The following is a 26,781-nucleotide window of genomic DNA, read 5'->3' on the forward strand; positions in this document are numbered from 1 at the left end:
CTCTCTGGTTGACAGTGAGCAGGAGGAAGATAACATCTCAGCTTCAGCAGGAGCCGGGGATCACACCTGCTGCAGGTGTGTGAGGTCATGGAGACACACAGGAGAGGAAATGAGGCATCAACCTCACAAGACATTAGTCTGAGTCGCTTCATGGCCTGCTTCAGAAGTCATGGCTCCTATGGTTGAAGAGTTTTAGCTCCTGTGTGTTTGTGTGTGGGTGTGTGTTTGTGTGTGTGTGTGTGTGTGTGTGTGTGTTTGTATGACATTGTCAGGACGTCCGTCTGCTGCTGGACCAACACTTCCGGCGAGCTCATGTTCATCGTGCGCGATAATCCCGGAAAAGGCATGATTGAGCTCTTCAAAATAAAGGCACTAAACCTCAGTGGAAGATTTGAGATTAGGAACCCGACCACAAACACTGACATTCATCCCGACAACTGACCACACTTTCAGCATAATATTATGAATAATAATAATAATAACAATGATCATATTAATAACAGTAATAGTAATAACACATTCATCCATCCATCACCTTTATCGCTTATTCTTAAAACTGAAGCAACAATAATGATATTGGACTCTATGGCATGAGCTAAGAAACTATTACTCCTGTACATTTCATCCCTCAGATATTAAGTTTTCTACCAACATAAATTTCAAATATAGAAGATATAATATTTAAATACTGTATATAAATCTAAATATTTTTTAATTTGGCAGATAAACACAATGTGTGCATTACAGTCACTTATGTGTGTTGTTCCTGTACTTTCTTCTGCTTCCTACAATATAATTTTGCCACCGCTTGTACTTTTATTTTTAAGACATTGACCGGAAGTGTCGTTTCTCTCCAATACAGGTGTGTTCACAGTGGTGCGTCCAGGCGGTGGAGACACACACACGCACGCACACACACAAAGAAAGGTATCAATGTCTGTTTGTATTAGAACTCGTTGTGTTTTCACAGGTTGTGTGTTTTAGGGGGAGCGCGCACGTGTGTCCGTGAGAGGCGCGTGTGGAGTCGGTTCATCCTGCAGCTCCGACCCGCAGCTTTAAACCCGAGGAGCCTCCACGCGAGCGGCTGTCGGCTCTCCGTGGACCGTGTGTCCGGAGCTGCTGCTGCCGCCTGACCCGCTTCTTCTGCCGGGTGAAAGTTTGCTTCCTCTCGGAGGCTGCGGAGCTGAGCTGGAAGTGTCGGTCTCTCCCCGCAACAACTGCGACATCGCCCCGCCGTCGATGTACCTTCTCCGCCTTCTCCTCCGACTCGATCCGGTCCCGGTTCGTCCCGGTGTCCGGTCCCGCCTCCTCACCGCCGGGCCCCTCCGGCCCGACTCTTCCAGAACCGGATCATTTCCTCTGTCGCAGCCCGGCGGCTCTAAAAATACACTGTGCAGACACGAGCCGGGTCAGAATTCAGCGTCATGAAAGAGGAGGAGGAGGAGGGGGGGGAGGTGATCCTCCGATGAACACCCAACACCCGCTGTAACACACACTGGTCGATTTCCACTGATGGAGCCCGGGTCAGCATCTTGTACCGGCCTGCTGGTTGTAGATGACGGGGAGCCGTATGGAGTCTGGGATGCGTGGTCGCAGTCTATAGCCTTTTTTATACAGGAACAGTGTCTGTTGCGTTGCAATGTACGTGTTATGTAGCTTTAGATAAAACATATTAATTGACAGCATTGTGTTAGTGGAGAAAAGACATTGTAAATTACAATTTACATACAGATCACTGGGATTGAAGCCTGTTCAAAGATCTTTAAGCGGCCGTGCTAACGTGGAGCCTTTACATTGACCTCTTGACCTCTCTAAACTCTTGTGTTCCTGCTCCTTTCCCCAGGCTCGGTATGTCGGATGAAGATTCCCGTACCAGCACCGGCTCTTCCTCCTCGACGTCCTCAACTCATCAGCATCACCATCAGCAGCATCAGGAGGAGGACGTGACCCCCCCAAAGAAACGAGAAAGGAAAGCCATCATGAGCAAGACCTCCAAGCTCCTCTCCACTAGTGCTAAAAGGTGAACGGCCTGATAGCGACCACGTTTCAATGACCTACACTGCTTTATATTCACACCACTCTATGTTGCTGTGATGGTTGAAAGGCTCATAGATGTATTTTAGGTTTTTAATATCCCCGGGCCTGACGTTCACTATGTTGAGAGTGTTCTTATCTACGCCCAAGGAGACAAGGTCAGAGTTCTCAGTACAGGAAGAGATGGACACCAAAGGTCGTCAAGAGCATCAGTCCAAACACTCTCTGTCAAAAAGGGCTTTTCACGAGCTCCCTGAGGTTTTATTCAGTAGCAGAGCAGCTCTCGCCTCGTGTCCGCCAGGCGTCGATCTGGGCTCCTGAGTGTGGATCCACGTTATTTGATCAGAGCTTCGCTTTTGACCCTCGCCTCTTTATTTGTGCCTGTGCAGAATTCAGAAGGAGCTGGCCGACATCACACTGGATCCACCACCAAACTGCAGGTGAGCACATCAATCATCGTGGAGAATGTGTAATGTGCCATTCGAAGCATCTGGGGCCATTGACTTGTGTGTTTCAGTGGCAGTATGATTGTGTTTTTTTCTGTTTCTGGTTCTGAGGATATTTAGAGGAATTCATTCTAGGTGTCTTGAATGTGATGTGAAATCTCTTTTTGGCGTTTGTGTCCAGTCGGTCAGAAGAAGACAAACGTATCTGAAAGACTCTTTGAATTGTCTGCCTCATAAAGCTAATAGAAACCTCAGTTAATCATATCTCTTTGTGTTTTACCACCTCTGCCAAGGAGGTTAGGTGTTCAGCCGGCCATTTGTTTGATTGATTGCTGGCAAGATTATGCAAAAACTACCGGACAAAATGGATTAAAACTGGATTTGGTGAAAGGATGCCGTGTGGGTTAGAGAAGAGCCCATTACATTGTGGTGCATTTTTTTTGTCACTTTCTTTGTGAGATAGTACATTTTTTGCCATTTTCACTGATTTCCCCAAGGAATAATTCATGGATCTTGATGAAAAAAATCTGGCATATTTAGGGGAGTGGTCGCTATGGGTGAAATTTGCTGCAGCTTGATTGAGTTTTAGGGGACGGTTGGGCCTTGGCAGAGGTATCCGCTCTAGTTGGACCCATTCTAGTTTTATTCTTTTAATGGACAGTCCAATCAAAATGTTCCAGTTTTCGATTATCTGACTGAATTCCATTTAGCTGCTTCAGTTCTGTCCAAAAGCTATGGACAAACACCACCGAGCCCCACTGTTACACTGGGTGACTGTTCTTTCTTTACAATGTACACACACTGTAGTGCTGCGTACGCCGTCCTGCTGCCTCGAATGGTCACTAGAACAGGAAATCTAATAATTTCAGGAATCTGTCTCTACGTGGAACGTATATCTGGAGAACCAATCATCTTAATAGCTTTAAACTTGGCGTAAGTATTGTAAAGGACCAAAGGAAGTGCAGTGTTGAATTTGGTGCGAGTTGGATAAATTCAATATTAATACATTTTGAATAAATATGCGATCTCTGAGATGTTGATCACAGGACGTCAGCGTGTTCACAACGGACGCATTCACGACAATGTCAACGGATTCTCCGGTCTGGGGCTCTGCGTACAGAGGAGAGCTTCACTGAGCTTCGAACAAACGGGTGAACAGCTCTTTGTGAAGCAGCTGTGGCTTCAGGGTTCTGCAGGCTGAGTCCAGCAGCAGGTCTTTACTTGCCGTGGCTCAATCGCTGCAGGTCACTTTGGCAGTTTCAGAACGAAAGCTGCAACCAGCAGTAACACAGACCGAGAAAAACAGCCCATGCCAAACACGCAGGTTTACAAGGGGCACTGCACTCGTGTGTATTAGTCCACAAGTGAAAGTAGTCCCCAGTAAATGCTCGGTCTCCTCCTGTTTGAGACATCGGTTTTAGGAAAAGACTGAGCATTTTTTCTTTAATGAAACTGTATTTTCTTGAGCCTTTTCAAACATGTGTGACTTAATTGGAAATGACTGAGGGCAGACTGCATCAGGTCTGGTATGAATCCACTTCATGTTAAGAGCAAGTAATTGAGCAGATTTCCACACTGGCTGTTGGACTGCACCTGTAGCGCGTCTTTTTTTAATTCATCACAGTGACGGCCGTTCTTACTGCACCGGTTTTCCTGGAGGATCATGGGAGTCTGCATTCCCGAGTGTCTCCCTTTTGTCGACATGGTGACACCCAAGTTCAGAGGACGTTGTTCTAACCTGGCCATGAAGGAACTGACTTAGTGCTCCACATGTGTGTGGTGGGATTTGTCTAATCTTTAGCAGTGTGAAAAAGAAGGCCTCATCTTTTCATTTAGTTTCTTTCCCCTGTAGAAAGTCCTCCACTCAGCACCACGTGCACTAAGGGAATTTTTAAGGGATTGTTTAGTTCTTTGTGCTTCATTAAGCAGGGAATTTGCCCATTAGGGGTGTGAACAGAGCTGGCTAGCTTCGCCCTTGCAGGTGCTGTTTAATGGATTACACAGCGGTGAGTCAGTGGGTTTGGCGTCTTGTGCCTGCCCACTTTTTCCTGACTAGTGCCTGTCATCATCTGTTCTCTGTCGTATCAAACTTTATCTTGCAAACACTTTAAGGCAGCGTCTTTCATCTGGCATTCATCCAAATCCAATTACACACAACTCAGGGAATGCTGCGCAGGCCCTCTTTTATTTTTTTTACAGCCTTGTTGTCACTGAAGTGTGAAGTGCAGACATCACAGTTCTACCCCTCCCTGCATTTCCTTACGTTTTATCCCTCTTTCCTCTCAACCAGCTATTTCATTTATTGCTCACATCCTGATCTTTGTGTCCCCCGACGTCCCGTTTCCCCAGACACCTGAAGACATTGTCACAGATTCCTGACATTCCATTGGTCAGAAGCCGAACGGGAGGGTATCTGCTAGTGCTGATCAGGGTTGGATGGGTCATTGATGTCTTAAGCTCGAACCATTTGTAAATCACGTAATCCTTTGTGTCTCTTTTGGGGTCTCCTGATATCATACAGCTAAATGTGTGTGTGTGTGTGTGTGTGTGTGTGTGTGTGTGTGTGTGTGTGTGTGTGTGTGTGTGTGTGTGTGTGTGTGTGTGTGTGTGTGTGTGTGTGTGTGTGTGTGTGTGTGTGTGTGTGTGTGTGTGTGTGTGTGTGTGTGTGTGTGTGTGTGTGTGTGTGTGTGGCAGGCCTGGTGTGAGCTGCCTGAGACCTCTCTGTTTTGCTGCTGATGTGAGCACACGTACACACACACCTCTGCAGTGTGTTACTGGCTTTGCGTGTTTGAGACTACTGAGGTTTTCTCAACAGTTTCTTCATATCTATAAAAAGCCTCCTCCCTGGAGAGGAAGTGGCTGGCCCGTACAATGCAGTTACTTCACAAAGACCTGAAAGCAGCTCTGAGCTGCTGCTGCACAGATGGAAGTTTGAAGAAGTTCCCCTCCTACGTGGCAGGCTTTAGTTGGGTAGCAAAGGGAAATAGAGGTTCCATTTTATCTCCCGTCAGCTGCAGGTACGGCTGAGTTTGACTTTTTTTCTGCCAACTGAAATGTGTGTGTGTGTGGATCTGAGCATCCAAGATGGAAAAGTCTTACAAATGTTACAAGTAAGTTATGCAGATCAGATATATCAGATAGTTCCTGGTTTACAGTAACCTGCCACAAGTTGTGATTAATTCGGTTGGGCTTGGACCTTGGACGGGTTTCTTGAAGAAAACAAAGTCCAAAGCAAAGTCGCTCTGACATTGAGCTGAAATATTGCAGAACAATGTTTATTCTTCATGATCCCCAACAAACACTTTAAACTCTGTGTACAATTCTCTACATTCCTCACTACATTTTGCAAATTACCTTTTCAGTTTAGACCAAAACAAATAACATGTGTGAAACGGTCCTGACCAATAGACCATAATTAAGTCCGACCTAAAGAGTTGGTCTCGGATCAAACTGAACCATGGCTCGGTTGTTTGCACTGTGTGCAGCCTTTCTGAGCAATTGCAGGAAGTTGGGACATCATTAAAGGGCCCATATTGTTTAAAATACATTTTCTGGGCTTTTACTATCCGTAATGACTTGAAGGGGGTCAGTAGTTTTTAGCAGTTTGCAGCAGTGACTGTTTTCATACTGCAGTAGTAAGTATGAAAACAGTCACTCCGCGGACTATTTCACTCAGTCCATTCTAAGAAATATGTTATCGAAACGTCTCGTTTTGTACTTCCTCTCCGTATGATGTCAATCGGGATCGCACTCGTCTCTCAGCCCCACCCGGTCGGTACCAGTCCAGCCTCCGAACCCACCCTCCATTGAACAACTTGGATGTTTGAATTTCACTGTGCAGAATCATTTATATATACAGTCTTTGTTCCAGAATAATACACTGACAGTTTCTCAGTGCTCACCTTAAAATACACCTGCACATAGAAGAAGACACCAGACCGCTCCTGCCCGTCACAGACCAACTTTATACTTCATGTGATGTTGAAACTTCACCAGTGCACACACACTGAGAACAGACTCTTCCAGTGAACAGGGATGTAGTGCTGTGACTCGTGCATGCATCTTAGAATTGTGATCTATTCACATCTTTGCATTGACTTTGTTTGTCAATGTCCTGCAGGAAAATGTCACATTTAGTCTGAACAACCCATTAGTCTTACTCGTGGAATTGCTGCACAGCTGCCATCAGCCCTGTGTTCAACAGAACTTCCCTGTGCTCAGCCCCCTGGAAAATGTGATGTCATGGTCCAAGTGAGGGATAAAGAAATATTGAGCGGAGGGATTAAAACCAAAGCTGCAGTTTGTTGTCTGGTAGTGTACTAAATAAAGACATGACACACTCGGACTGCTTTTCTAAACAGAGCATCAGTGCCTCTGTTGGCCGGTTAATCAAATGGCTGAGGATTTCACCAGAACAGGGAAGATATCCTTGAATTAATCATCCTGTCTGCAATTGATGTGAATATGTCAAATTAGCATATATATATATTATATATATATTATAAATCAGATTTAAAAGTCTTATTTTGTTGAATCTGCTCTGTTACTGATTTCTTTCCTGTGTTGTATTGAATCCTTCAGCCTCTAGAGACCATGTGTGGGGCTTTAAACATTCAATCTTCCTCACAGTTTAAACTGGACAATACAATGTCCAGTCGCTGCTAAACCAGCAGTAAAATTAGAACATTGAGACATTTCATGCAGATTTATTTATCTGGCCAGTAACACAGTACTATCATTTATTGACCTGCAGTGGAGTCATGTTTTGATGATTTTTGTCGGACAGTAGTCCATAAACGTTGAACATATTTAACTCTGATGAATATAAATGAGTTTATTTGGGATTTTGCTTCTACAATATTGAATGTTGTGATATGAGAATGTTTCTTATCGACATCATTCTGGTGGTTCTCAGCTGTTTTGCCCAGCTCCAGTAATAACACAGACTTATTAGAATGTAATGACTGTTTGTTTCAGTGGAGGAGTATGAACCATGTGATCTTCATTCTGCACTGTTCTCAAGTCGCACTGAGAGAACCTATACAGGCTGATTGCCATTGTATTAAATGGGTGGGGTGTGGTGGGGTGGGAGCGGTTGTGTGTGCGGTGCTCTTGCACAGATACTCAACTGAAGTGGAGTCATTACATTGTCTCAGTCAGGCAGATTATTACAGTCTCTCTCCCTATCATCACAATAGCGTTTTAAGCAGGTAGTGGTGATTGAAAATGAGTCTGCAGGCAGCGTGCGCATTAAGGTCCACAATTAAGAGACGAAACTTGCACAAAAGTGGTTTGAGAGTAAAAAGCATTGTGAAGCAACACAAAGTGTTGAATGGATCCATTTACAGATGAAAACACAAATGTGCTTACTACAGAGAGAAGAATAGAAAAAGAGAACAGATGTATTTTGATCTTTTCAGCTCTGATGCTTTTACACTGAAGGTAAAAGTAAAGACTGCTGTTTTGTTTGTTAAACTGTAATTACTGAAAATACAATAAATAATAGTTTTTCCTACTTTGCAGTGTTAACAGCGCTTCGTATTTTCATTTGGTTGGTGAAATATCTGTGTGGGCAGCGAGGCTAGTGGTGCCGATTGCCCCGACGATCGAAAGTAAGGATTTTTTGGGGGGTTCTTGCTCAGATAATTGGAAAAAAGTGCAGAAAATATCAATACCGTTTCTAACTGTTGAGTGGGTGCAGCCTGCAGCCCACCTCCAAAGGCACACACTGCCCACCCCCTTCTTCTGGCCATTCAGGCACAAATCCACCGAGCATGCTGAGCGTTAATGGTACCTCAACATTTACCTGATTTTAGTGCCGTAAAGCATCATATAAACTCCATCAGGCTCTAATTAAGTGTTCATAAGTAATGTGAGTGTAAGGTCTGCCTTTCATGATAATAGTAATGATAGATGGTCATTGGACACTGATTGTTACTCCATAATCTCCAAAATATCTTCTGCAATCATGATATCATTTGATCCTAAATCATAACTGTGGGAGTTAAAACACTGATCATATGTGAAGTAAAATACTACTCTCACTAAGTACATTCTTAGTGTTGACTGTCAACACAAAAATACAGTGTTTCATTTAATTCAGTTCTATTCAATCACCAAATGACAACATATATTTTACATAGCAAAATTATAGAAAAACCCAACGGTTACCAATACGAGCACTTGGTGAACATGGAGAGCAAAACTCCCTTTAGCCACCTAGGCAGTTAGCATTTCAAAGTCTAGACAGGTTTTAGGTGAAAATAGAGACGAAAAGACAATATAAAAACATCCTTTAATATGAATTCAAGAACTCTTTTAGGTTTTCTCCATATGTTTGTATGAATTACCCAAAAACTGCACATTGAGACCTGAACATCTACATAATGGAGCTGATTTTATCTGCAGCAGATGAACGGTGTCGGCTCAGTGAACATATTCAACCTCTGTTCTCCTCTGCAGTGCTGCAGGACTCAGTTTTGGGTAAACCGCTGTGTGCCTTTTTCAAAGGTTAAAAGCTTATAAAAAAACTGAAACAGCTGAAATGTCAGCTGTGTGCGTGTGCGTGTGTGTGCCACAGAAGACCCCCCCTCTCCTGATATTGAAGTGAATGACCACAGTGATAACATGGCATATTACTGGCTCACAAAAAGCACTGGGTGGCCTTTGTGTGCGGGTCGGCGTCAGGCGGGGAGGAAGCCCTGCCTCTCTGTCTCTCTCTCCGTCTCTCTCTTTCTTTCTCCTTCTCTGTCTCCCTCTGTCTCTTTCTCTCTCTCTGCCTCTCTGTCTCTCTCCGTCTCTCTCTATCTTTCTCCTTCTCTGTCTCCCTCTGTCGCTTTCTCTCTCTTTGTCTCTCGGTCTCTGTCTCTTTCTCTCTGTGGCTTGTCTGCTAATGTTAGACGCTTCTGTTGTCAGGCGGAGAAAAAAAACAACTTGGTCTTGTTGATTCGCTGGCAAATGATTCATTATCTATTCTGGACATAGCAGTGGGTCCTGCCTGAGATCTTGTGCTGTGGCCAGTAACATGTATATCATCAGTCCCTCCCCAGGTCAGGCGTCCCCCTGCAGGAACGCTGCTAACACAGTGTTAATGAAGTGCATTCCTCAAAGGGACGCGGTATTTTTGTAGTGAGGGGGGGGGGGGGGTTCCTCCCCTGTTACTTTCACATGTGGGTAGGAGTTGCTTTTGTTATCAGTCTGTACTCTTAGCTTCAAGCCATCACTTACACTATAGTTAGTAGTGGGACTGACTTTTTAAATCTTCGTATTATATAACCATTACTTGCATGAAGGTTACGATCACTTTGAATTGAAATAGTTTTAGAGGTTTCGATTCGTGTGTGTGTGGTGATTTTTTTTTAAGCTGTAATTTGTGATGCTGCTGAAGTTCATTTACATTTATACAGAGAAGTGTTCTCTGTTCTTTTTCTGTTCCCTCGCTGGTGGACATAATAATAGAACCCCCCCACGGCTCTTTCACAGCTCCTCCCCCGTTTGACACACACTGATCCGCTTTTTTCTGTGGCAACAGAAGCCAGAGGTCAGTTTGTGAATGAGGGGATATCACTGTAATTATCCGTCATTTTCCTGCAGGAATTGTGCATGTGCGTGTTTGCGTGCGCGTGTGTTTTCTCCACAAATGGACAAACTAAAGCTTGTATTGATCAGAAAATGATTCTGAGACGCTATGACAAAATCTCAAGCAATTCAGGAAATGATGTGATGCAAAATTCAAAAATGCATTTTTCCAGGAATCTCTGCAAACACGACCTTAAAGACATCTAATTATGTTCACATGGTAGGATAATGATGCAGCAGAACATCATTATGAATATAAACAAGTTAGAATTGCCTGATTGGGGTATATTCAGCCAGTACCCCTCTGATGCTTTTCATTCAAATATTTTTCAGACACAATGGTGTGATGTACTGTAGCATTAAACTCTACTTCACTTCAGAATCCTTAAATGTGACAAAAGTTATTTTACCCATATAGAGAATACTATTTCTTCAATTTACTGATTATTATCAAAAGTTATTTGTTAAGTGACACAATGAAAGATGTAACAATGATCTATACCAGGGGTCTTCAACGTTTTTCAGGCCAAGGACCCCCAAACTGGTGGAGAGATGGAGCAGGGACCCCCTACTATATATATTGTATAAAATTGTGTTTCATATTAAACTGGGCCTAGTGCCATGTATAAACATAACTACCCTGTTATTGTGCATTCAATATTAAGCTATTCAAATATTACACAGGTTCATATATTCATGTTTTTAATTTAAACATGTGCAAGGTACAGGGTGGCCGTGCTACTGCCATTTATAAACATAAATCTTGCATACAACACTGAGCTATTAAAATAATTCACATTCATGTTTTTATTTTAAACATACATGTAGAAAGGACAGTGAATCCTCAAGCCATCTGTGGATGGCACACATACTCCCACATTAGTGAAGATGTCTGTCCCTGATGAGTAGCACACAAGTCAGGCAGAGGGTCACATCAGCCTCACAATGTGTTGGATCCATGTTAATGTGTATTTAAAGACATTTAAATTTGTGGGAAAAAAATTTCAAAATAAAAAATATATAAAACATTGTCTAATCAACCAAAAAATTCCGCGGCCCCCCTGTTGAAGACCTCTGATCCATACTGTTCTTGCTTTACATCAGCTTCAGTATTGTCACAGAGGTCATCTTACATTACATTCAAACACTAACGTTTGGTTGAGCAACAGAAGACGTGAATCAGAGGCTGTGACCGAAAATCAGCTGCAGAGTTAAACAGCAGTAAAAACGGATGAGTGCTGGTTAGGGCTGTTAGAAGAAGTCACAGTGTAGACACGGCAGAAATGAGTGACAGGAAAAAGAGAACAAACTCAACTGTACCTATATATCAATCAGTGAACTGCCCTGACTGATTAATCTGACTATAAATCTACTGGTTAATCCAGACATTTCTTTTCTATTTGTTGTTAAGTATATAAAACATCAGAAATGGTGAAAATGCTCATTGTTAAAGATAAGTTGTTTCAATTGATTCTGTTGTTTGACCGAGAACTTGAGGAGAATAATAATATGAGGCGAGAATTTAAGAAACTGGAACCACCAATTTTATGGCAGTTGTTTTTTGCGGAGTAACTTAAATGATTGCTGTTGTAGTTAATTGATTTATCTGCCATTTAATTAACTTTCTGGCATCTAGTTAGATCATTGATCAACTGTTTCAGCCCAAAGCACATGATTCCCAGAGAGTATAGTTGTTTTCAGACCTCCGGATGATGTCTGTAGAATTGGGTCCAGAAGTTTGTCTTTCACAGACAAACAACGCAACACAGAACTCCCTGGAAGATTCAGGTGAGGGCTGGTGCTGCAGGCAATGTGATGTAATGTAAGACTTCTGCTGTGAAGATCACATGTTTTTATTTACACCGGTGTCGAGTTTTTAGTCTCTATCACTAAAAACTCTTGACATCTTCATTGTGCCTTCATCTTGTGTGGCACCGGTTTCTCATCCTGAGATATTTGTCTCCTTTTTGATTCGTTTTGTATTCTTGCGTCTGTCGTGTGTTAGTAACATCATCAACACACCCACTCGCTCACAGGGAATCCTGAAGAAAGCAGAAAGTCCGGAGGCTCTCAGTCGGACATGTACGTTCACACAGGTACAGCCCCTCCAGAGAAAGTCCGGAGGCTCTCAGTCGGACATGTACGTTCACACAGGTACAGCCCCTCCAGAGAAAGTCCGGAATTCTGTGCATGTCTGAAAGCCGCCATAGAGATGTGCACAGCTCACACCTGACCCTTACCCCACTGCCCCCTAGTGGGTAGATCTGGTCCTACTGTGAATTTTGGACCTCACCTTAAATTACGTTCTTAGCTCAGTTAAGTGTGTCTGATTCTACAGATTTTACACATTCTCTGTCTTTTCGTTTTGTCACATGGAAGCAATGCACAGTGGGGGGTGCAGGAAAGGACACCATGGAGGAGAGTGTGAGCTCCAGGCTTCACGAGTCTTGACCCTCCTCAATAGATGTTTTATTACACTGGAGACACAGAGATGATTAAGGTGGTGATTCTTGCTCATTAAGAGCAGTCTGCAAAATCATAATGGCCATGATGCAGGTAGTCAGCAGTCTGTGTGTGTGTGTAGGTGTGTGTGACAGTGAGAGAATACGATGTTTGGCTGAGTTTAACCTCTCCAGTCAGAACAGGAATCAGTGTGTGCAGTCAGAGCTTCGCTGCACTGTATTATTTTTGGAATTGCCGTGTCTGAATAATGTAATAGTTTTGTTTGTTGAATAATACATCGTACTTTGTTTGTTTGAATATTCAAATAGTTTCTGTCTAAATATATTGCTGTACACTGTGTTGTGCATGTGGTTTTTCTTCACATTCATTTGAATGCCTCTAACATGCTGTAAGAGCTCTGCTTATTTAACAATGGAATGTGAAACAGTAAAGTGTCTTTTTTTCTGAGCGCTTCATCAGCCGCTCAATTATGTGAAAACTTCTCTGCCATCAAAACGCAGAGAGAAGCTGCTGTTGACTTTCTGTGCTGCGGCTGTACTTTGAGTCCTGTTAGGATGCAGTTCTATCTCCATAGGCAAATGAGGCTGTTGATCTTTTTCTTTTTTTATTACTTCCCGCTGTTTGCATGATGACGCACAGGGGCCATTGCACTTTGTTTATTGTATTCCTGGCTGCAGAAAATATACATACTTTTGAGTGATTGAGCAGATGTTGCATGTCAGAATACAAGTGTATCTCAAAAATATATTTCATAAATGCATATATTCTCGAATCATTACACATAAAGTGAATTATTTCAAGCAATGATCTCGGCTCATAAAAAAATGTATAATCCTGTATCTCAAAATATTTAAATATTTCCAAAGATCAATCAAAAAAAGGATTTGCAAAACAGAAATGTCCAACTTATTGTCAACTCTTGTGACGTCAGCAGTCTTGTGGTTGTGGTGGCATGTACCGAACTAGACTGAAGGAAACAGTGTGTTTATACTGTATCAATGTTAATTTACTCAAACTGAAATTAATTATTATAATATTTTGAAATGTCGTTTTTTAGATGTAGGCCTTAATTATGAAAATTTAAAAAATGTTTCAAACATTTGAATGTATGTGTAATGAGTCTAAAATAAAAATTGAGATGATAGTTTTAAATTAACTTAATACTATAGCAATTATCATGACTTGTATCGTTTGTCTGGATATTCAGCGGAGCTCCTCCTGAGACAGATGCTGGTTTGATGTTTAGTGAGGAAACCTCATGTATGATAAAGTTTGAAATGCTGTAGTTGTGCAGGTTGCCAGGCAGCCGATCTGATTTACACTTGTTTTTTGTTTTTGAATACTGAGCTTTCAAATGAGTCTCTGTCCCTCTGTGGTACAGCGGAGTTACCTCAGTTGCTAAAGACACGTCTGATTTCTGTAGCATCCAAATGTTAAACCAGAGTCACTTTTTCCCGTGTCCCGACAGTGCCGGACCTAAAGGAGACAACATCTATGAGTGGAGGTCGACCATCCTGGGCCCTCCAGGCTCCGTGTACGAGGGAGGAGTGTTCTTCCTGGACATCGCCTTCTCACCAGACTACCCCTTCAAACCACCCAAGGTGAAACTTCTCTTTTAACTAGATGTCTGTCAGTACGTGGCAAAGCCTGTTTCTGTGCATCATGCTCTGATGGAGCTCCTTTGGAGAGGTGTAATTTTCACATTTTTCACTAGAGGGCACACAACCAAGTGAAATCCGCAGTTCATACATACTGTGGCATTACTCAGATGGTTGTAACCCATTCAAAAAGTGTCGAAATTTACTATCATCTCATGTTTTCAAACATTAACACTTAGCAAAATATGAAATGAGGGCTTTTTTAAAATTCCTAAGGTACTGCTCTTCATTTCTGCACAAGTGTAGCCTGTGGAGCAGCATTCTTTAATTTCATTGTGTCCTCATTTCCTCATTCTGCATTTGTGATGCGGTTGGTTTGTGCACACTAGTTTGTAATAAATGAAACTTTCAGTGCTGTTCAGTGGGTTGATGTTGACACTGCAGTTAAGTTGTGGCGTGACGCTTCACAAAGCAGATGGCCTGATAACGGGCACTAAGGAACAGTCAATACTTTCCATGCAGTCTGGCAGACAAATGAGAACATAATGTGTTAAAAATCAGTTTTGTGCAAGAGCGAAAAAATTATAAAAGAAAAGGAGAGAGTGGAAAGGGCAAATGAGGGGAAGGGGGATAAAATAATAATTCTACTCTGACCAAACGCCCGTCCACGGCTCCCCTTTGTCATCAATGCCCAATCAGTGAGGCCCTCAACAATTTTTTATTTTTTTCTCTTTCTTTTTTTTTCTTCTAATCTTTCTCCCTCTGTCAGATATTGTCAAACTGTCTCTGCTCTTCTGGCCTCTCTAACCTTCAAATCTACAACAAACCTGTACACTCATACGCATGCACTCACCTACAACAACAAACATAATGACCCCCCTTGATGACCCACCCTGCCTTGTTTAAATTATCTTTTTTTTTTACTCTGTTTTTTATCTTCATAGTTGTAAATGTTGAGTCTTGTTCCCCTTCTTGGCTTTTGCTGTGTCTTTGTGTTGGTCACCAAACTGTATCGCACTATAAGTAAGTAATTTAAGAATAAATCTGTTTAGTGATTTTGATCCTCTTGTTTTGTGTGCGTCGTCCAGGTGACGTTCCGCACCAGGATCTACCACTGTAACATCAACAGTCAGGGGGTGATCTGTCTGGACATCCTGAAGGACAACTGGAGTCCTGCCCTCACCATCGCCAAGGTCCTGCTGTCCATCTGCTCCCTGCTCACTGACTGCAACCCTGGTGAGAGCTGCAACACACACACACGCACACGCACACACGCACACACTCGCACACACGCACGCACACGAAAAGGCCCAGTTAGAGCCTCTAAATCACCTGAAAGCTGATATGTTTTCTGCCAACATTGATTATATTGGGACTTTCTTCTTTAACAATACATGTTCCCCTCTGTTTTAAAGTATTTTCCTCTTTCCCATCTATTTCTGTCTGCAGCTTCTTGTTATTATAACATAAGATTGTTCCGTAAAACACTAAACTCTTCTCAGCCTCATAAATAATGAAATTCTCATTTAGGCCTTACAGGACTTTACTAAAAGGATTTTAAAGTTACATTTATTACTCTTAAATGTGCTCTGTGACTCCAGCTCACATTACAGACCTTTAAACCCCCTTATATCACCAGGCTAAGCCCTTGTGACTGGAGACGGAAACACAGCGTTTGTGCTGAGACTGCCTGAGGAAAAGCACTTAATAAATCTTTTTATTCTTCTGTTGTGAAGGTTTACTGCAGCGTAGTTGCTCTTTAAATGTAAGCAGTGTTCTGTGGGGTAGTATCGGGGAGGATCATATGCAATGTGCGATTATTTAAAAGCTCATAATCAGTTGCTGTTTTCTGGCAATCATGGACTTGCAAGGTTTTTGGAGTAAGTGTAATGTGGCACCTTGGTAAGTTATTCACAGAGTCACAATTTTTTTTAAATATATTTGTTTAACTGTTTTCCTAAACTAAGAATAATGTTGGGATATTTAATTACATGTGCAGCGATAGAGGATTTTGTCCATATTGTCCTCTCCTGTTGTGTGGAAGTTGGGTTTTTTGCTGCTGGAGATATTAATGTCCAAAAAGGTGCAATTAATATATATATATTTTTTTTTTATTAGAAAAATAACCAGAATGGATACACTATGTAAATATCTGATCAATGGGCCTCATGCATTAACATGTTCATATTCTTATACATTGTACATTGGTTTCTATGGTGAATATGTGCAAACATGCCACAGCAGGTTCAACAAACGCTTCTTTAGAAAAGTGTGGTGATAACGTGCATAAACAGGATGAATGCCACCTGTGTGTATTTGAGTGAGTGCACTTAGTTAATTAGCATAATAAAGGCCCAAATAATAGCTTTATAAGGCTACACTTCCTCCCCAGGGTCAGAAGTGTTCACTCATGAAAGTTTAGACATAACATCAGCAAGAGGAAGAAGTGAAATTTAGGTAAATAGTTTACATGGCGACAATTAAGTCCAGCCAGCCATCTCGTTATCCGCCTGCCAACTGCATTATATTACAGCTCGAATGAGTTGTGGGCTCCCCTGGCCATCACAACATTTAGCAGGTACATGAATGAATTTAGAATTACGCTATGATTCAAATAAAACAGAAGAATGGCACCATAACTATCCGGTTTAATTTAGATATTTATTTATAATTGCTTAAAACTAATGAAATATATGTTCCATTAGTAAAAAACATTATTTGAATAACAGCAGACTAGTTTTTTTGAGACTCTTACGACAGGTCTGGAGCACTCGTAAATTATGTTCATACCTTTTAAGAAAATGAGAAGAAAATACAAGAAAATTGGTGAATGCAACAATGCCATGACTCGTATTCACAATTAAGAACAAATCTGTTCGTACAAATTTATCATGAGGCTCATTGTCCTTTACGTAGGGGTAGGGCTGTCACATTTCTTGTGACCAAAATAATCCACAATTGCTATTTTACTGTGATATCTACAGAAACAAATTATAATAAAAGACAACTTAGGATATCGAATGACAGTCTGTAAGTCATAAGAACCCTTGGACAGATTTCTAATGCCACGTTTTGTCTTTGTGTGTTTCCAGCCGATCCCCTGGTTGCAAGCATCGCCACCCAGTACACAACGAACAGACCTGAACATGACCGGATAGCCAAACAGTGGACCAAACGCTACGCCACATAATCACCAGAGGGGCTGCTGCTGCTCGGACGAGTCAGGGATGCTGCGGTGGGGGGTGAACTTGGGGGTGCGGGTTGGGGTGATTTTTATCTCAGAATTTAAGTCTTAACTCTTAAGATAACTTTTGTTGTTGTCATTTATTTTATTATAACTATAATCAAATTTGGCAATAATGCATTTAATGTTTTCTCTTGTTTTGTTTTTTTTAGCTTGAGCTTGAAGGATGAATGTAAATACTAAATGTAATGTAAAAACTGTTTGATGAAACTTGTCACAGCATGACCCCCGAAAGTCCGTATAAATTGTCACATGCATTAAAGGTTCTGGTTGGAGTTTGCTTCCCTCTCCAAGGTGTTTTACACATGTAGACATGTTTCGATATGGATGGATCCTGGTGGTGACGTGTGCCCTGTTCTGATGACAAGTTGTTCCCTCTCTCCCTTAAACACTTAAACACGACCAACTGAAGAAGCATCCATCTTGGTTTAATCCTTTCAAACATGTTCCCTTCACCACCAGAATAAAGCTCTGAGAGGATTTGTTATGAAGAGGTTTTTATTTTTATGCAGCACATTTTAAGACCGATTAGAACAGTTTAGGGTTAGTTTGACTGAAGTCTTGATGTCACTACCTCTGTTCTACTAGCAGCACATGAAATGTTTATACTCAGAAACACTGAGGACACAGAAAACAGCGCAGGTCATCCATCACAGTCTCTCCATGTTTGTTTTTTTTCAGTCAGGGAATGTTGCTCATTAAAGTGACAAATATAAATTAGTTAAAAAATAAATATTTCCTCTTAACACAGATTTTTACTGTTAAAAAGGCTTTTACACAAACACACACACACTCTCACACAGCTTTAACCAGGAGCCCTATTGGATTATAGAGGCTGGACGACACACAGGAGTGCAGCTAAGGTCAGACATTATGAAATCAAACACCACAAGTTAAGGTAGTACCATGAACGTTATTGCTGCCGAGCCATATTTACTATTTGATACTAACCGGACAAAGGACTGGTGCTGCGTTCACATCAGATGGGAAATAGCGTTTCAGGTCCTTTAACTCTGTAAACTCTGTTTATGAACCACTTGAGGTGTTCGATGCCCGAGTTTTGAAGAGAGTTTCAGATTTCTCAAGTCAAGCACATGTTCAGCTGCATGTCTATAGATTTAAAGGTGGCTGTAGTCATTTACCCTGTACTGGTCGTAATGAGATTCAATCCAATCTCCATTTGTTCAGTGCATAAATATGTTGGGAGTGGATTGTGAGTCTGTTTGCAGATTGGCCTTTGATTGGATTCTCCTCGCTGCCATGACCGAGATGATAGAACTCTTTGTAATAACATGACTTATGAACTTGTCCTTCAACTTGGGAGGATACACACATTTCAAATGAAAAGAACAGTGGAGGTCGCACATTATTTCACGACCACAACTCAAATGCCAAACCAATCAATCTGTTTTCGAGTCGTCTGGAATCTTTGGTACTAAAGTGCTTTCTTTTTTAAGTGATGTTTTTCCCATGAAAACCAGATCACCTTCCTGTTAGTGTTGAGCACTGTATGGAAAAGCTTTCTTTCAAGGGTTAGTGATTTTAAAGAAGGTGAACTACAACATGAGCCCTCATATTAAGAGGTTCAGCATTTCAGAAAACTCACTTATCTAACTTTTTTCCCAGGGTAAGTGGAGACGGTCAGTAACAATGTCTGTGCGTTAAGTGTGGAGCTAGCTACTCGACTCGTTTAGCCTTAGCTTAGCATAGAGTGCAGGGAAGCTGCTAGCCTGCTTTTCATTTGTATTCTATTTCCAGTGACTGCCTTGCATTGAAGGGACAGAACAAGTTGATCTCGGTATTCACTGTTAGTTACAGCTGCTCAGCCATAAACTCTACTTTTATCATGCCTTTATGGTAGAGGTGTAAACTCAGTTATATATTTTAGTGATGATGTTAACACATTTCTGACAGTGTCAGTAAGAACCGTCTGTAAAAACTGTTAAATGTTTACGTTGCACTGAATGAAGTGGCCAATGAGTGTAAGCTGGAGCCGTTTCTAGCCAATCAACAGTTAACTTGTCACCAGCTACAGCCTTGGCTGCCAGATATGGTTGATGAGCATAGGTTTTACTATCGTCCAGGCACAGTGGCCAGACTTGGCAACATTACTGTGATGACAAGATTCTAGAAGCAGCAGATATTTGCTCTTTGTTGAGAAGGAGTTACAAAGAAATTATTTTTCAAATCACAATTTCCCCTAAAGTGTTGTCATCACAGTGACTTTGCCTGATTTGGTACCATCGATCTTAAGCAGAGAGCTTGAGCTCAATGACTTGACCTTTCTGTTTTACATTTATTTGTGAACAAAGAAAATTAGATGATATATTAAATAGAGATCTTTAGAGGCATGTCCCTTAACACACATCCATTATATTGATCTTTTCCTCTCACTTTCAAAAAGCAAGTCGATCAGGGAACTTCCCACAATGCTGAGCTGTTCCTTCATGATACGAATATTGCATATACGTGAATGAATGTGTGGAAATGATCAAATGTACACAGAAGCAGTTAAAGTCATGTTGCTAAGCTAAAGGCAATCCCTGTTGTCCTGCTAGTTGTTCCCATGTGAGGTGAATGCAGCCTGTCCATAGCAGGAGCAGAGAGGAGTGCGTGTAGGGGGGGGGGGGGGTCTTCAGAGTTTCACATGTCGTTGGACGGAGTGCCTTTGCTTTTGCGCCCTGGAAGAGGGAAGGAAGATTTGCTCTGAGGCTGGGTGAGGCGGCTGGTCAGCTGGGTGAAGGGCTCGATGAGCGAGTTGCGTTCGGTGACGCTCACCTCCCACAGCTTCACCTTCTCACCTCTCGCCCACTGCTGCGCCACCTCCTGGTCCACCTGCCGACGCTCCCGCAGGTCCGTCTTGTTCCCCAGCACTACAACTGTCACCTGAGGACACGGCAGAAACACCGCAAGCAAATTCAGTTAAGTTCATGGTACATCAGCCGACAGTTTAAAAACCATTAGATAATATTAAATATTAATATTAGACTTTCTTATTAAGCTTTGGGCTCTTTACCTAGTACTGGACAGTAAGATATTAAAATATTGAGGTATTTCTCACCAGTCAAACTGAAAAAATGTAAAAACATCTTACATTTTCAGTATTAAATGACCATATAATTATTATACTGACGTATAAATACTAAGGACATTTAAGGGGCATTATTGTAACAAATATCCACACTGAGGAGAGAAAACCAACCAGAATGACAGAGCTTATGGGGAGATGAACATGGCATCTCGTTACTTGGCCAGAGCCCTGGTTTGGAATAAGGTGGAGAAAAACTAGGGCTGGGTAATATGGTCAAAAAATATATTGAGATAAAAATATAGTGGATATATAATTATCACAATAAATGTCACATTATTATTTCTTTTCAGTTTTAAAACTGATTTTTACTCGAGAGGGAAGGTTGTGGTTTTAAATTCTTTATGAGCAGAGTGAAATAACTCAATATGAACATTTTACAAATCTGACATAGATCAATTATGTGTTATACCTTCTCACTGTGGACAATGTATGAGCAAGATATATTGGACTTTTGTTACATTGCAATAATTGTTGATATTGTTTAATTACTCCTCCCTATAGGAAAAAACACCCATTTTAAAGGTAAAACAACAAAAGTAAAAGCTGATCTATAAATCAGTTCTTTGAATTGGCAACCGACTGATTGCTATTGATGGTTATACATAACTTTTTTTTTATGGTCACATGTGGCTGCTGATCTCCTGGGGTTTGTTACTCATAACAGTCTTGTGTAAAAAGACACTTTCAGGTGTTGGTTTTTTCCAAGCTCCGAGCTTCAGCTCACTAAAATTAAAATGCAATAATGGCTACTACAAGGAAGTGCCAAGTTGCATACACTCTGAGCCTGAAAACAGAGAAATCTGTAGCTGTCCAAACACTTCCAGTCTTGTGATATGCAGCGGCACATTTCAGGACAAAGCTGAGTTAGACAGACAACAAGAAACAGCACATATTAGGGAGGTTACTAAAGAATACGTTGAAGCAGCTGCACCTCTTTTTTATCTCTGGATTTGTCGATTTCCTTCTTCAGAAAATCCACCTTCTTGAAAGACTCCAAGCTGTCGACGCTGTAGACAAGTACGAAGCCGTCTGCCACGGAGTAGTAGTGCTTGGGGAGGTCTTGTCCATCGTGGAGACCCTTAGTATCGTAGAGCCTCAGCTGCTCCTTCACACCGCGGTCAGTTTCCACTGAGGCCACGTACACGTCCTCCTGCGTCTCACTGGACTCAGAGCCTGGAAGACACAGAGAAGACAAGATAAATCAGAAACCAGACGTTCAGCCCCACATACACACAACAAAACAACAGTATCTCAACTGATATATTACCTCCAACGGTAGCAACATGATCATGGAAGCCCTGAACAGCATTATGAGAAGTGAATAACTCATTTCATTAATATCAGACTGAAGGGAACATCAGTTATATTCTGAAATATGCTTGCACAGTTAACCAAGGTGTTGAATGTCCCGATCAATGGCGAGTCTCATTCTGAACCAGATCAATTTGATTTAATTAATTCAAATTAAAACTGAATTGAAATCACAGGATCCGATGTCACTGAACTGTTGTCTCCAGTCATCCCAGCTGCGTCTCTTACCTACAGAGTGATTTCCGTATAGCAACTGCTCCAAAATGGCAGTTTTCCCAACTGCTGCCTGGCCACACACCACCACTTTACAGCCTTTTCCCATGTCGAGCCTGTAATGCATGAACACACCGCGTCTCGCTGTTTACACCCCGCTGTGACACGTGTTAGACATGTGCAACGTTAACACTGACACGGGCTTCTAGAAAACAACAACAACTCGGATTGTAGCCTTTAGCTTTGGCAGTGACAGCACTGTGTTGTTTAGCCTGTTTAGCCTGGCTAGCTAGCATGTTAGCCGTAGCACGTCATTCCGCGTCGCGTGAACACACCAGTTCGAGTCCAGCTGTGAAATCCCTCCGTGTCAGTCACTGCACATCCGGGTGAAGTGTCTTACTTGGATCAGGACGATAACATGTGTTTATCAGGTTTGGAGCGTCACGTCCATTCTGCCCTGCTAGCTCTTATTATCCTGACACTGCGCATGCGTACTGGCTAATGATGCGTTCACGGACAACGATTTTTAAGCAATTCCCATATTCCCCTGCTGCATAATAAACTACATCGTGTAATAAATGAATACTTCTGAACGGTTGTGACACATCATTAAGCATGTGCGTTATATTCACTGTGTTCATGTTACTGTCTTTGCTGATTTTGTGAAACTGTATTTGTGAATTGTGTGTTTTTTTTAACTCCATAAAACAACAGTGGAACAGGATATTACAATGTAAACAGGTGAACAACTACACAATTAATACACGTGAACATTTGTGCAGTTACAACTGTGGAGTTATTTAACATCACTTCTACTTTTGAGATTTGTTTGCCTGTAATTATTCATTGATTGAAAATGTATTGAAATTTGAAAGATAGTGTATTTATGCAAGACGAAGGTAATGTTGAAAGTTCAGGGGAAAACATTTTGTATGCATTGATTAAAGAATTACTTGGTATCAACACAAATTATACTAATCCAACACTAATACTACATTTTAAATTAAAGATGAAATTGTAACTCCTGAAATAAGATACATAATGGAAAAATATGGGCAATACATATACAATAAAAAACAACACATTAGGTAAATAAAAATTACAGTAAAATCTATCTATTTTCAGGAGGACAAGAGTACAAATACACAGGGTTATCATTTGACAAACATAAATACTTTAAAGAAAATGTTTAAAGCTTTACAAGTTGCTGCTGTTTTACTGATTTGATATTTTCAGTCAGTGTGAGGACTGCTTTTTTAACTGTTTTATGTATGGCTCCCCTTTCGTTTTATTTTTCATATAAAAAAGAAAGTCTTCAATATCAATATCCTTCTTACCTTAAATACATGTTTATAAAAAAACTGCAATATAACTTGTCGTTATCTCAACTAATAGAACCAAACACTACATTTCCCACGAGCAGAACACAGGAAGTGCGTCACCGTGGTTTTCATAAGGCATGCTGGGTAAGTGCGCTCTCTCTTTCCGGCTTGTACGCCATCATGTAAGCGAGTATTTTTGCACTTTTGCACCGAATGAAATCCACAATAATCTTCTTTGTAATTCCTCATCGGTCTGTTAGAATCCGGACATTGGTCATCGACACACTAAGCTTCCACACGACCTGATCATTTTTAGACTAATGTGATTAAAAACACAGATTCGGCTCATTTTGAACGGCGCGGAGCTTCTGTCCACCCGGGAGCCATTGACGCCGCTCGTCGCTGTAGGAAGCTAATGTGTCGCTGCTCTGATGACTTGATGTTACTGTAAAACTTTAACGGTTTTAGCGTTGTACTCATTTTGATACTGTTTTGTGTAGTTTCGTTAATTGTGAGGTGTTTGTATTACCATTACTGTGAAGTATTGAGTGCGGGGCTAACGTTAGCATGCTTGCTATCTAGCCCCTCGGCTCCTCAGTACACATGGGCTGTTGTACTTTCCGCGGTACTCTTGTGTGTTAGACTCCTGGCTTCACATGCTTTGCGTATTATGTCCGTGTAGAGGTCACTAAGTAAATCGTGCATGTGGTCGCCTCATCAGTAAATCGTAGTGGCTCCACTCGTGCACATGTACTCAGTCCCAGTGGTTCCGGAACCATGCGTCTCTATGATCAGAGTTCAAGTTGATGTGGATCTTCTAACAGATTCACTCATTTAGACCTTGTTTTGTATTGAGACGTCAGATTGCCCATGACTGCAACTCATCACAATATACATCTGTAAATGTTGCCTAGTGCAGTGTGCTCAGCTTTATTACATCTTAAACTCTACAGGCTGGCCTCATGTCTCGGACAGGGAGTTTCTTGATGGCATCCTGTTATCAGACGTCACACAGCTGTCATCTTGTCATCATGATCCTATTGTTTTCTCTTCCAGATAAGTCAACATGGGAGCATATAGGTATATGCAGGAGCTATGGCGCAAGAAGCAGTCCGATGTGATGCGTTTCCTCCTCCGCGTCCGCTGCTGGCAGTACCGCCAGCTGTCCAACCTCCATCGTGCGCCCAGACCCACCAGACCTGACAAGGCCCGTAGACTGGGTTACAAGGCCAAGCAGGGTGAGTACCGAGCCCAGACCTAGAGCCCAAGTGTGAGATCCCTTTTATCTTCTCCAGGTCCACTGATCATGTTTTATGTTTCATTCAAACAGGCTACGTAATCTACCGTATCCGCGTGCGCCGTGGAGGACGCAAACGCCCCGTGCCCAAGGGTGCCACCTATGGCAAGCCAGTGCACCATGGTGTCAACCAGATCAAGTTTGCCCGCAGTTTGCAGTCCACCGCTGAGGTGCGTTCAAGTCACTCATTACACAGATGCTTTAAGTCCAGGAGAAATGAGCTGTGTTTGTGTGATGCAGTTTCTATGTGTTAAGCTGTTGTGATGGCAAATGGTAATTCAGGCATCAGCTTCAAATAGTTTGACAGTTTAACATTTAAAAAGATGTTGAAAGGTTCTAGAAGCTGTCCAAGAGCCTAGTGGATTTTCATCAGACCTTCTGTGCACCAAGTCATGCTCCTGTTGGGTCACCTGCATGACACATTGGCTGAAGAGTCGTATATCCCGTGGTTGTTATTTGTATGTAGTAGCACATACTGTGGCATTACATGCAGTACACCGGTTTGAATTTCTAAAGATCCTTTCTGGTTTGATTTTATTAAGGGGACGTTGACACCAAAACAGAGTTGGTGACTTGATGAACTGCAACAAATTGTCACTCAGTTAACCGATAATAAATTGGACTCTGAAGATAATGTTTGGATTGTTGGTCAGATAAGAGATGAAGACGCCATCTTGGACTCTGCGAATTATCAAAGTGTTGGACTTAAGATGAATAAATGTCAGATTGTCAGATACAGCTGGCTCCAAGTGGATATGTGGCTTTCCAACACAGATGAATCTAAATGGTAATGGCTGCATTACATTTCGTTGTACTATTTCTGAGGAATGGTTTTGTACAAGCTGGCTCACTGACTGGACATCAACCCTTGATACTGTTCAAACTGTTTCCTGCTACAGAGCAGAATACCTTCTGCAATAAGTTAATGAGAGCTATAATTGGTGAACTAAATCTTTGACATTTCTGACCTAGAATGTATTAGGGTGGTGGGATACATGTGGCTGCAGTGGACCTCTTGGATTGTCTCCCATCTTATTGCACAGGCCACAAAGGAAAATGAGGGATGTGTAATTGCAGCACAGTAGTTAGTATTTAAAGATGGTTCATAGTCCTCAAGTGGGTAATTGGCCTGTTAGCACAGATGAGTCACGACATGTCATCTCCATCTATTGTGAACACCGTAAGACAAATCTTTAACAGCATTTGATGTTGTACACTGGCTCTTCTGATACCGTAATACCCTAATCAGACAAAACTTGTGTTGAACATCATAAAGTGAATACACATTTCTAAATGCAATGATGGCTTAGTTCATGTTTAGGAAAAGTTCTGCTCATATTAGCTCAAATGTCTGATTTAGAGGCTTTGATTGAAATTTGAGGTGGACTGGAAGATTTCTGACCAAGATCACAGGTGCTCACTCTGAAGGATGTTGGACATTTATAGATGTATTTATGTAATATAGATCATGGAGCAGCAGTTAACTGGTGTTACTGTTTTGTAGGATTTCTAGATGAAGATCAAATTTCATGCATCCACTTGGAGTCGCCAAAGTAGCAATTGCAGCTTTAACAGTGTCATAGTATCTTTGAGTTTATTTTCATATTGCACAGGGTGGATTTTAACATTGATTTAACCAGAAAATCATTCATTAAATTTACCTCTCTATATTTAAATTTCCTAGGAGCGTGCTGGCCGTCACTGCGGAGGCCTGCGAGTGCTTAACTCCTACTGGGTGGGCGAGGACTCCACCTACAAGTTCTTTGAGGTGATTCTGATCGACACCTTCCACAAGGCCATCAGACGTAACCCAGACACCCAATGGATCACAAAGGCTGTGCACAAGCACAGAGAGATGCGTGGCCTGACATCTGCAGGAAAGAAGAGTCGCGGCCTGGGCAAGGGCCACAAGTTCCACCTGACCATCGGAGGCTCCCGCCGCGCAGCCTGGAAGAGGCGCAACACCCTGCAGCTGCATCGTTATCGTTAAAGCACGTCTGTACATTTAAAGAAATAAACATCCTTTTTATGGTGACAGTCCTGTCTGTTTCATTCAGATGTTTTTTAAAGAACCTGTTTTTGGGGGGTCTGTGTGAATTATTCTTTTATAACCTCGGTGTGGGTTATGCACTGCTGGGTGGTGTAAGGCCAAAACTCCACATGCCTACTTTTGGTTGATAACAG

General features: G+C 41.8%; 3 protein-coding genes across 8 annotated transcripts; 2 read left to right on the forward strand and 1 right to left on the reverse strand.

The window, feature by feature from the left end:
- Positions 1 to 799: 799 nt before the first annotated feature.
- Positions 800 to 17,638, forward strand: ube2e1 (ubiquitin-conjugating enzyme E2E 1). Of its 3 annotated transcripts, none has more exons than XM_034601106.1 (6): positions 800 to 927; positions 1,844 to 2,020; positions 2,424 to 2,474; positions 13,990 to 14,122; positions 15,208 to 15,355; positions 17,212 to 17,638. In XM_034601106.1, exons 2-6 carry the CDS (start codon positions 1,851 to 1,853, stop codon positions 17,307 to 17,309), a joined length of 600 nt encoding a protein of 199 aa, XP_034456997.1. In that variant the 5' UTR covers positions 800 to 927; positions 1,844 to 1,850; the 3' UTR covers positions 17,310 to 17,638. The 3 variants fall into 3 exon arrangements, with proteins under 3 accessions (XP_034456997.1, XP_034456996.1, XP_034456998.1); XM_034601105.1 differs by lacking the exon at positions 800 to 927 and adding an exon at positions 963 to 1,319; XM_034601107.1 differs by lacking the exon at positions 800 to 927 and adding an exon at positions 1,261 to 1,408.
- Positions 17,639 to 17,843: 205 nt separating this feature from the next.
- nkiras1 (NFKB inhibitor interacting Ras-like 1) lies at positions 17,844 to 22,512 on the reverse strand. Of its 4 annotated transcripts, none has more exons than XM_034601111.1 (4): positions 22,314 to 22,512; positions 21,994 to 22,094; positions 21,386 to 21,627; positions 17,844 to 20,249 (listed from the first exon to the last, which is right to left on the reverse strand). In XM_034601111.1, the coding sequence occupies exons 2-4, from the start codon at positions 22,085 to 22,087 to the stop codon at positions 20,007 to 20,009; spliced, it is 579 nt and encodes a 192-aa protein (XP_034457002.1). In that variant the 5' UTR covers positions 22,088 to 22,094; positions 22,314 to 22,512; the 3' UTR covers positions 17,844 to 20,006. The 4 variants fall into 4 exon arrangements, with proteins under 4 accessions (XP_034457002.1, XP_034457001.1, XP_034457003.1 ...); XM_034601110.1 differs by having other exon boundaries at positions 21,994 to 22,183; positions 22,314 to 22,477; XM_034601112.1 differs by having other exon boundaries at positions 22,176 to 22,477.
- Positions 22,513 to 23,477: 965 nt separating this feature from the next.
- rpl15 (ribosomal protein L15) lies at positions 23,478 to 26,637 on the forward strand. Its single transcript, XM_034601113.1, has 3 exons — positions 23,478 to 24,538; positions 24,631 to 24,767; positions 26,282 to 26,637. Exons 1-3 carry the CDS (start codon positions 24,367 to 24,369, stop codon positions 26,585 to 26,587), a joined length of 615 nt encoding a protein of 204 aa, XP_034457004.1. The 5' UTR covers positions 23,478 to 24,366; the 3' UTR covers positions 26,588 to 26,637.
- The last annotated feature ends 144 nt before the right edge of the window (positions 26,638 to 26,781 follow it).

This window comes from Hippoglossus hippoglossus, chromosome 11, assembly GCF_009819705.1.
Source record: "Hippoglossus hippoglossus isolate fHipHip1 chromosome 11, fHipHip1.pri, whole genome shotgun sequence".
In the NCBI taxonomy this organism is placed as follows: Eukaryota; Metazoa; Chordata; class Actinopteri; order Pleuronectiformes; family Pleuronectidae; genus Hippoglossus; species Hippoglossus hippoglossus.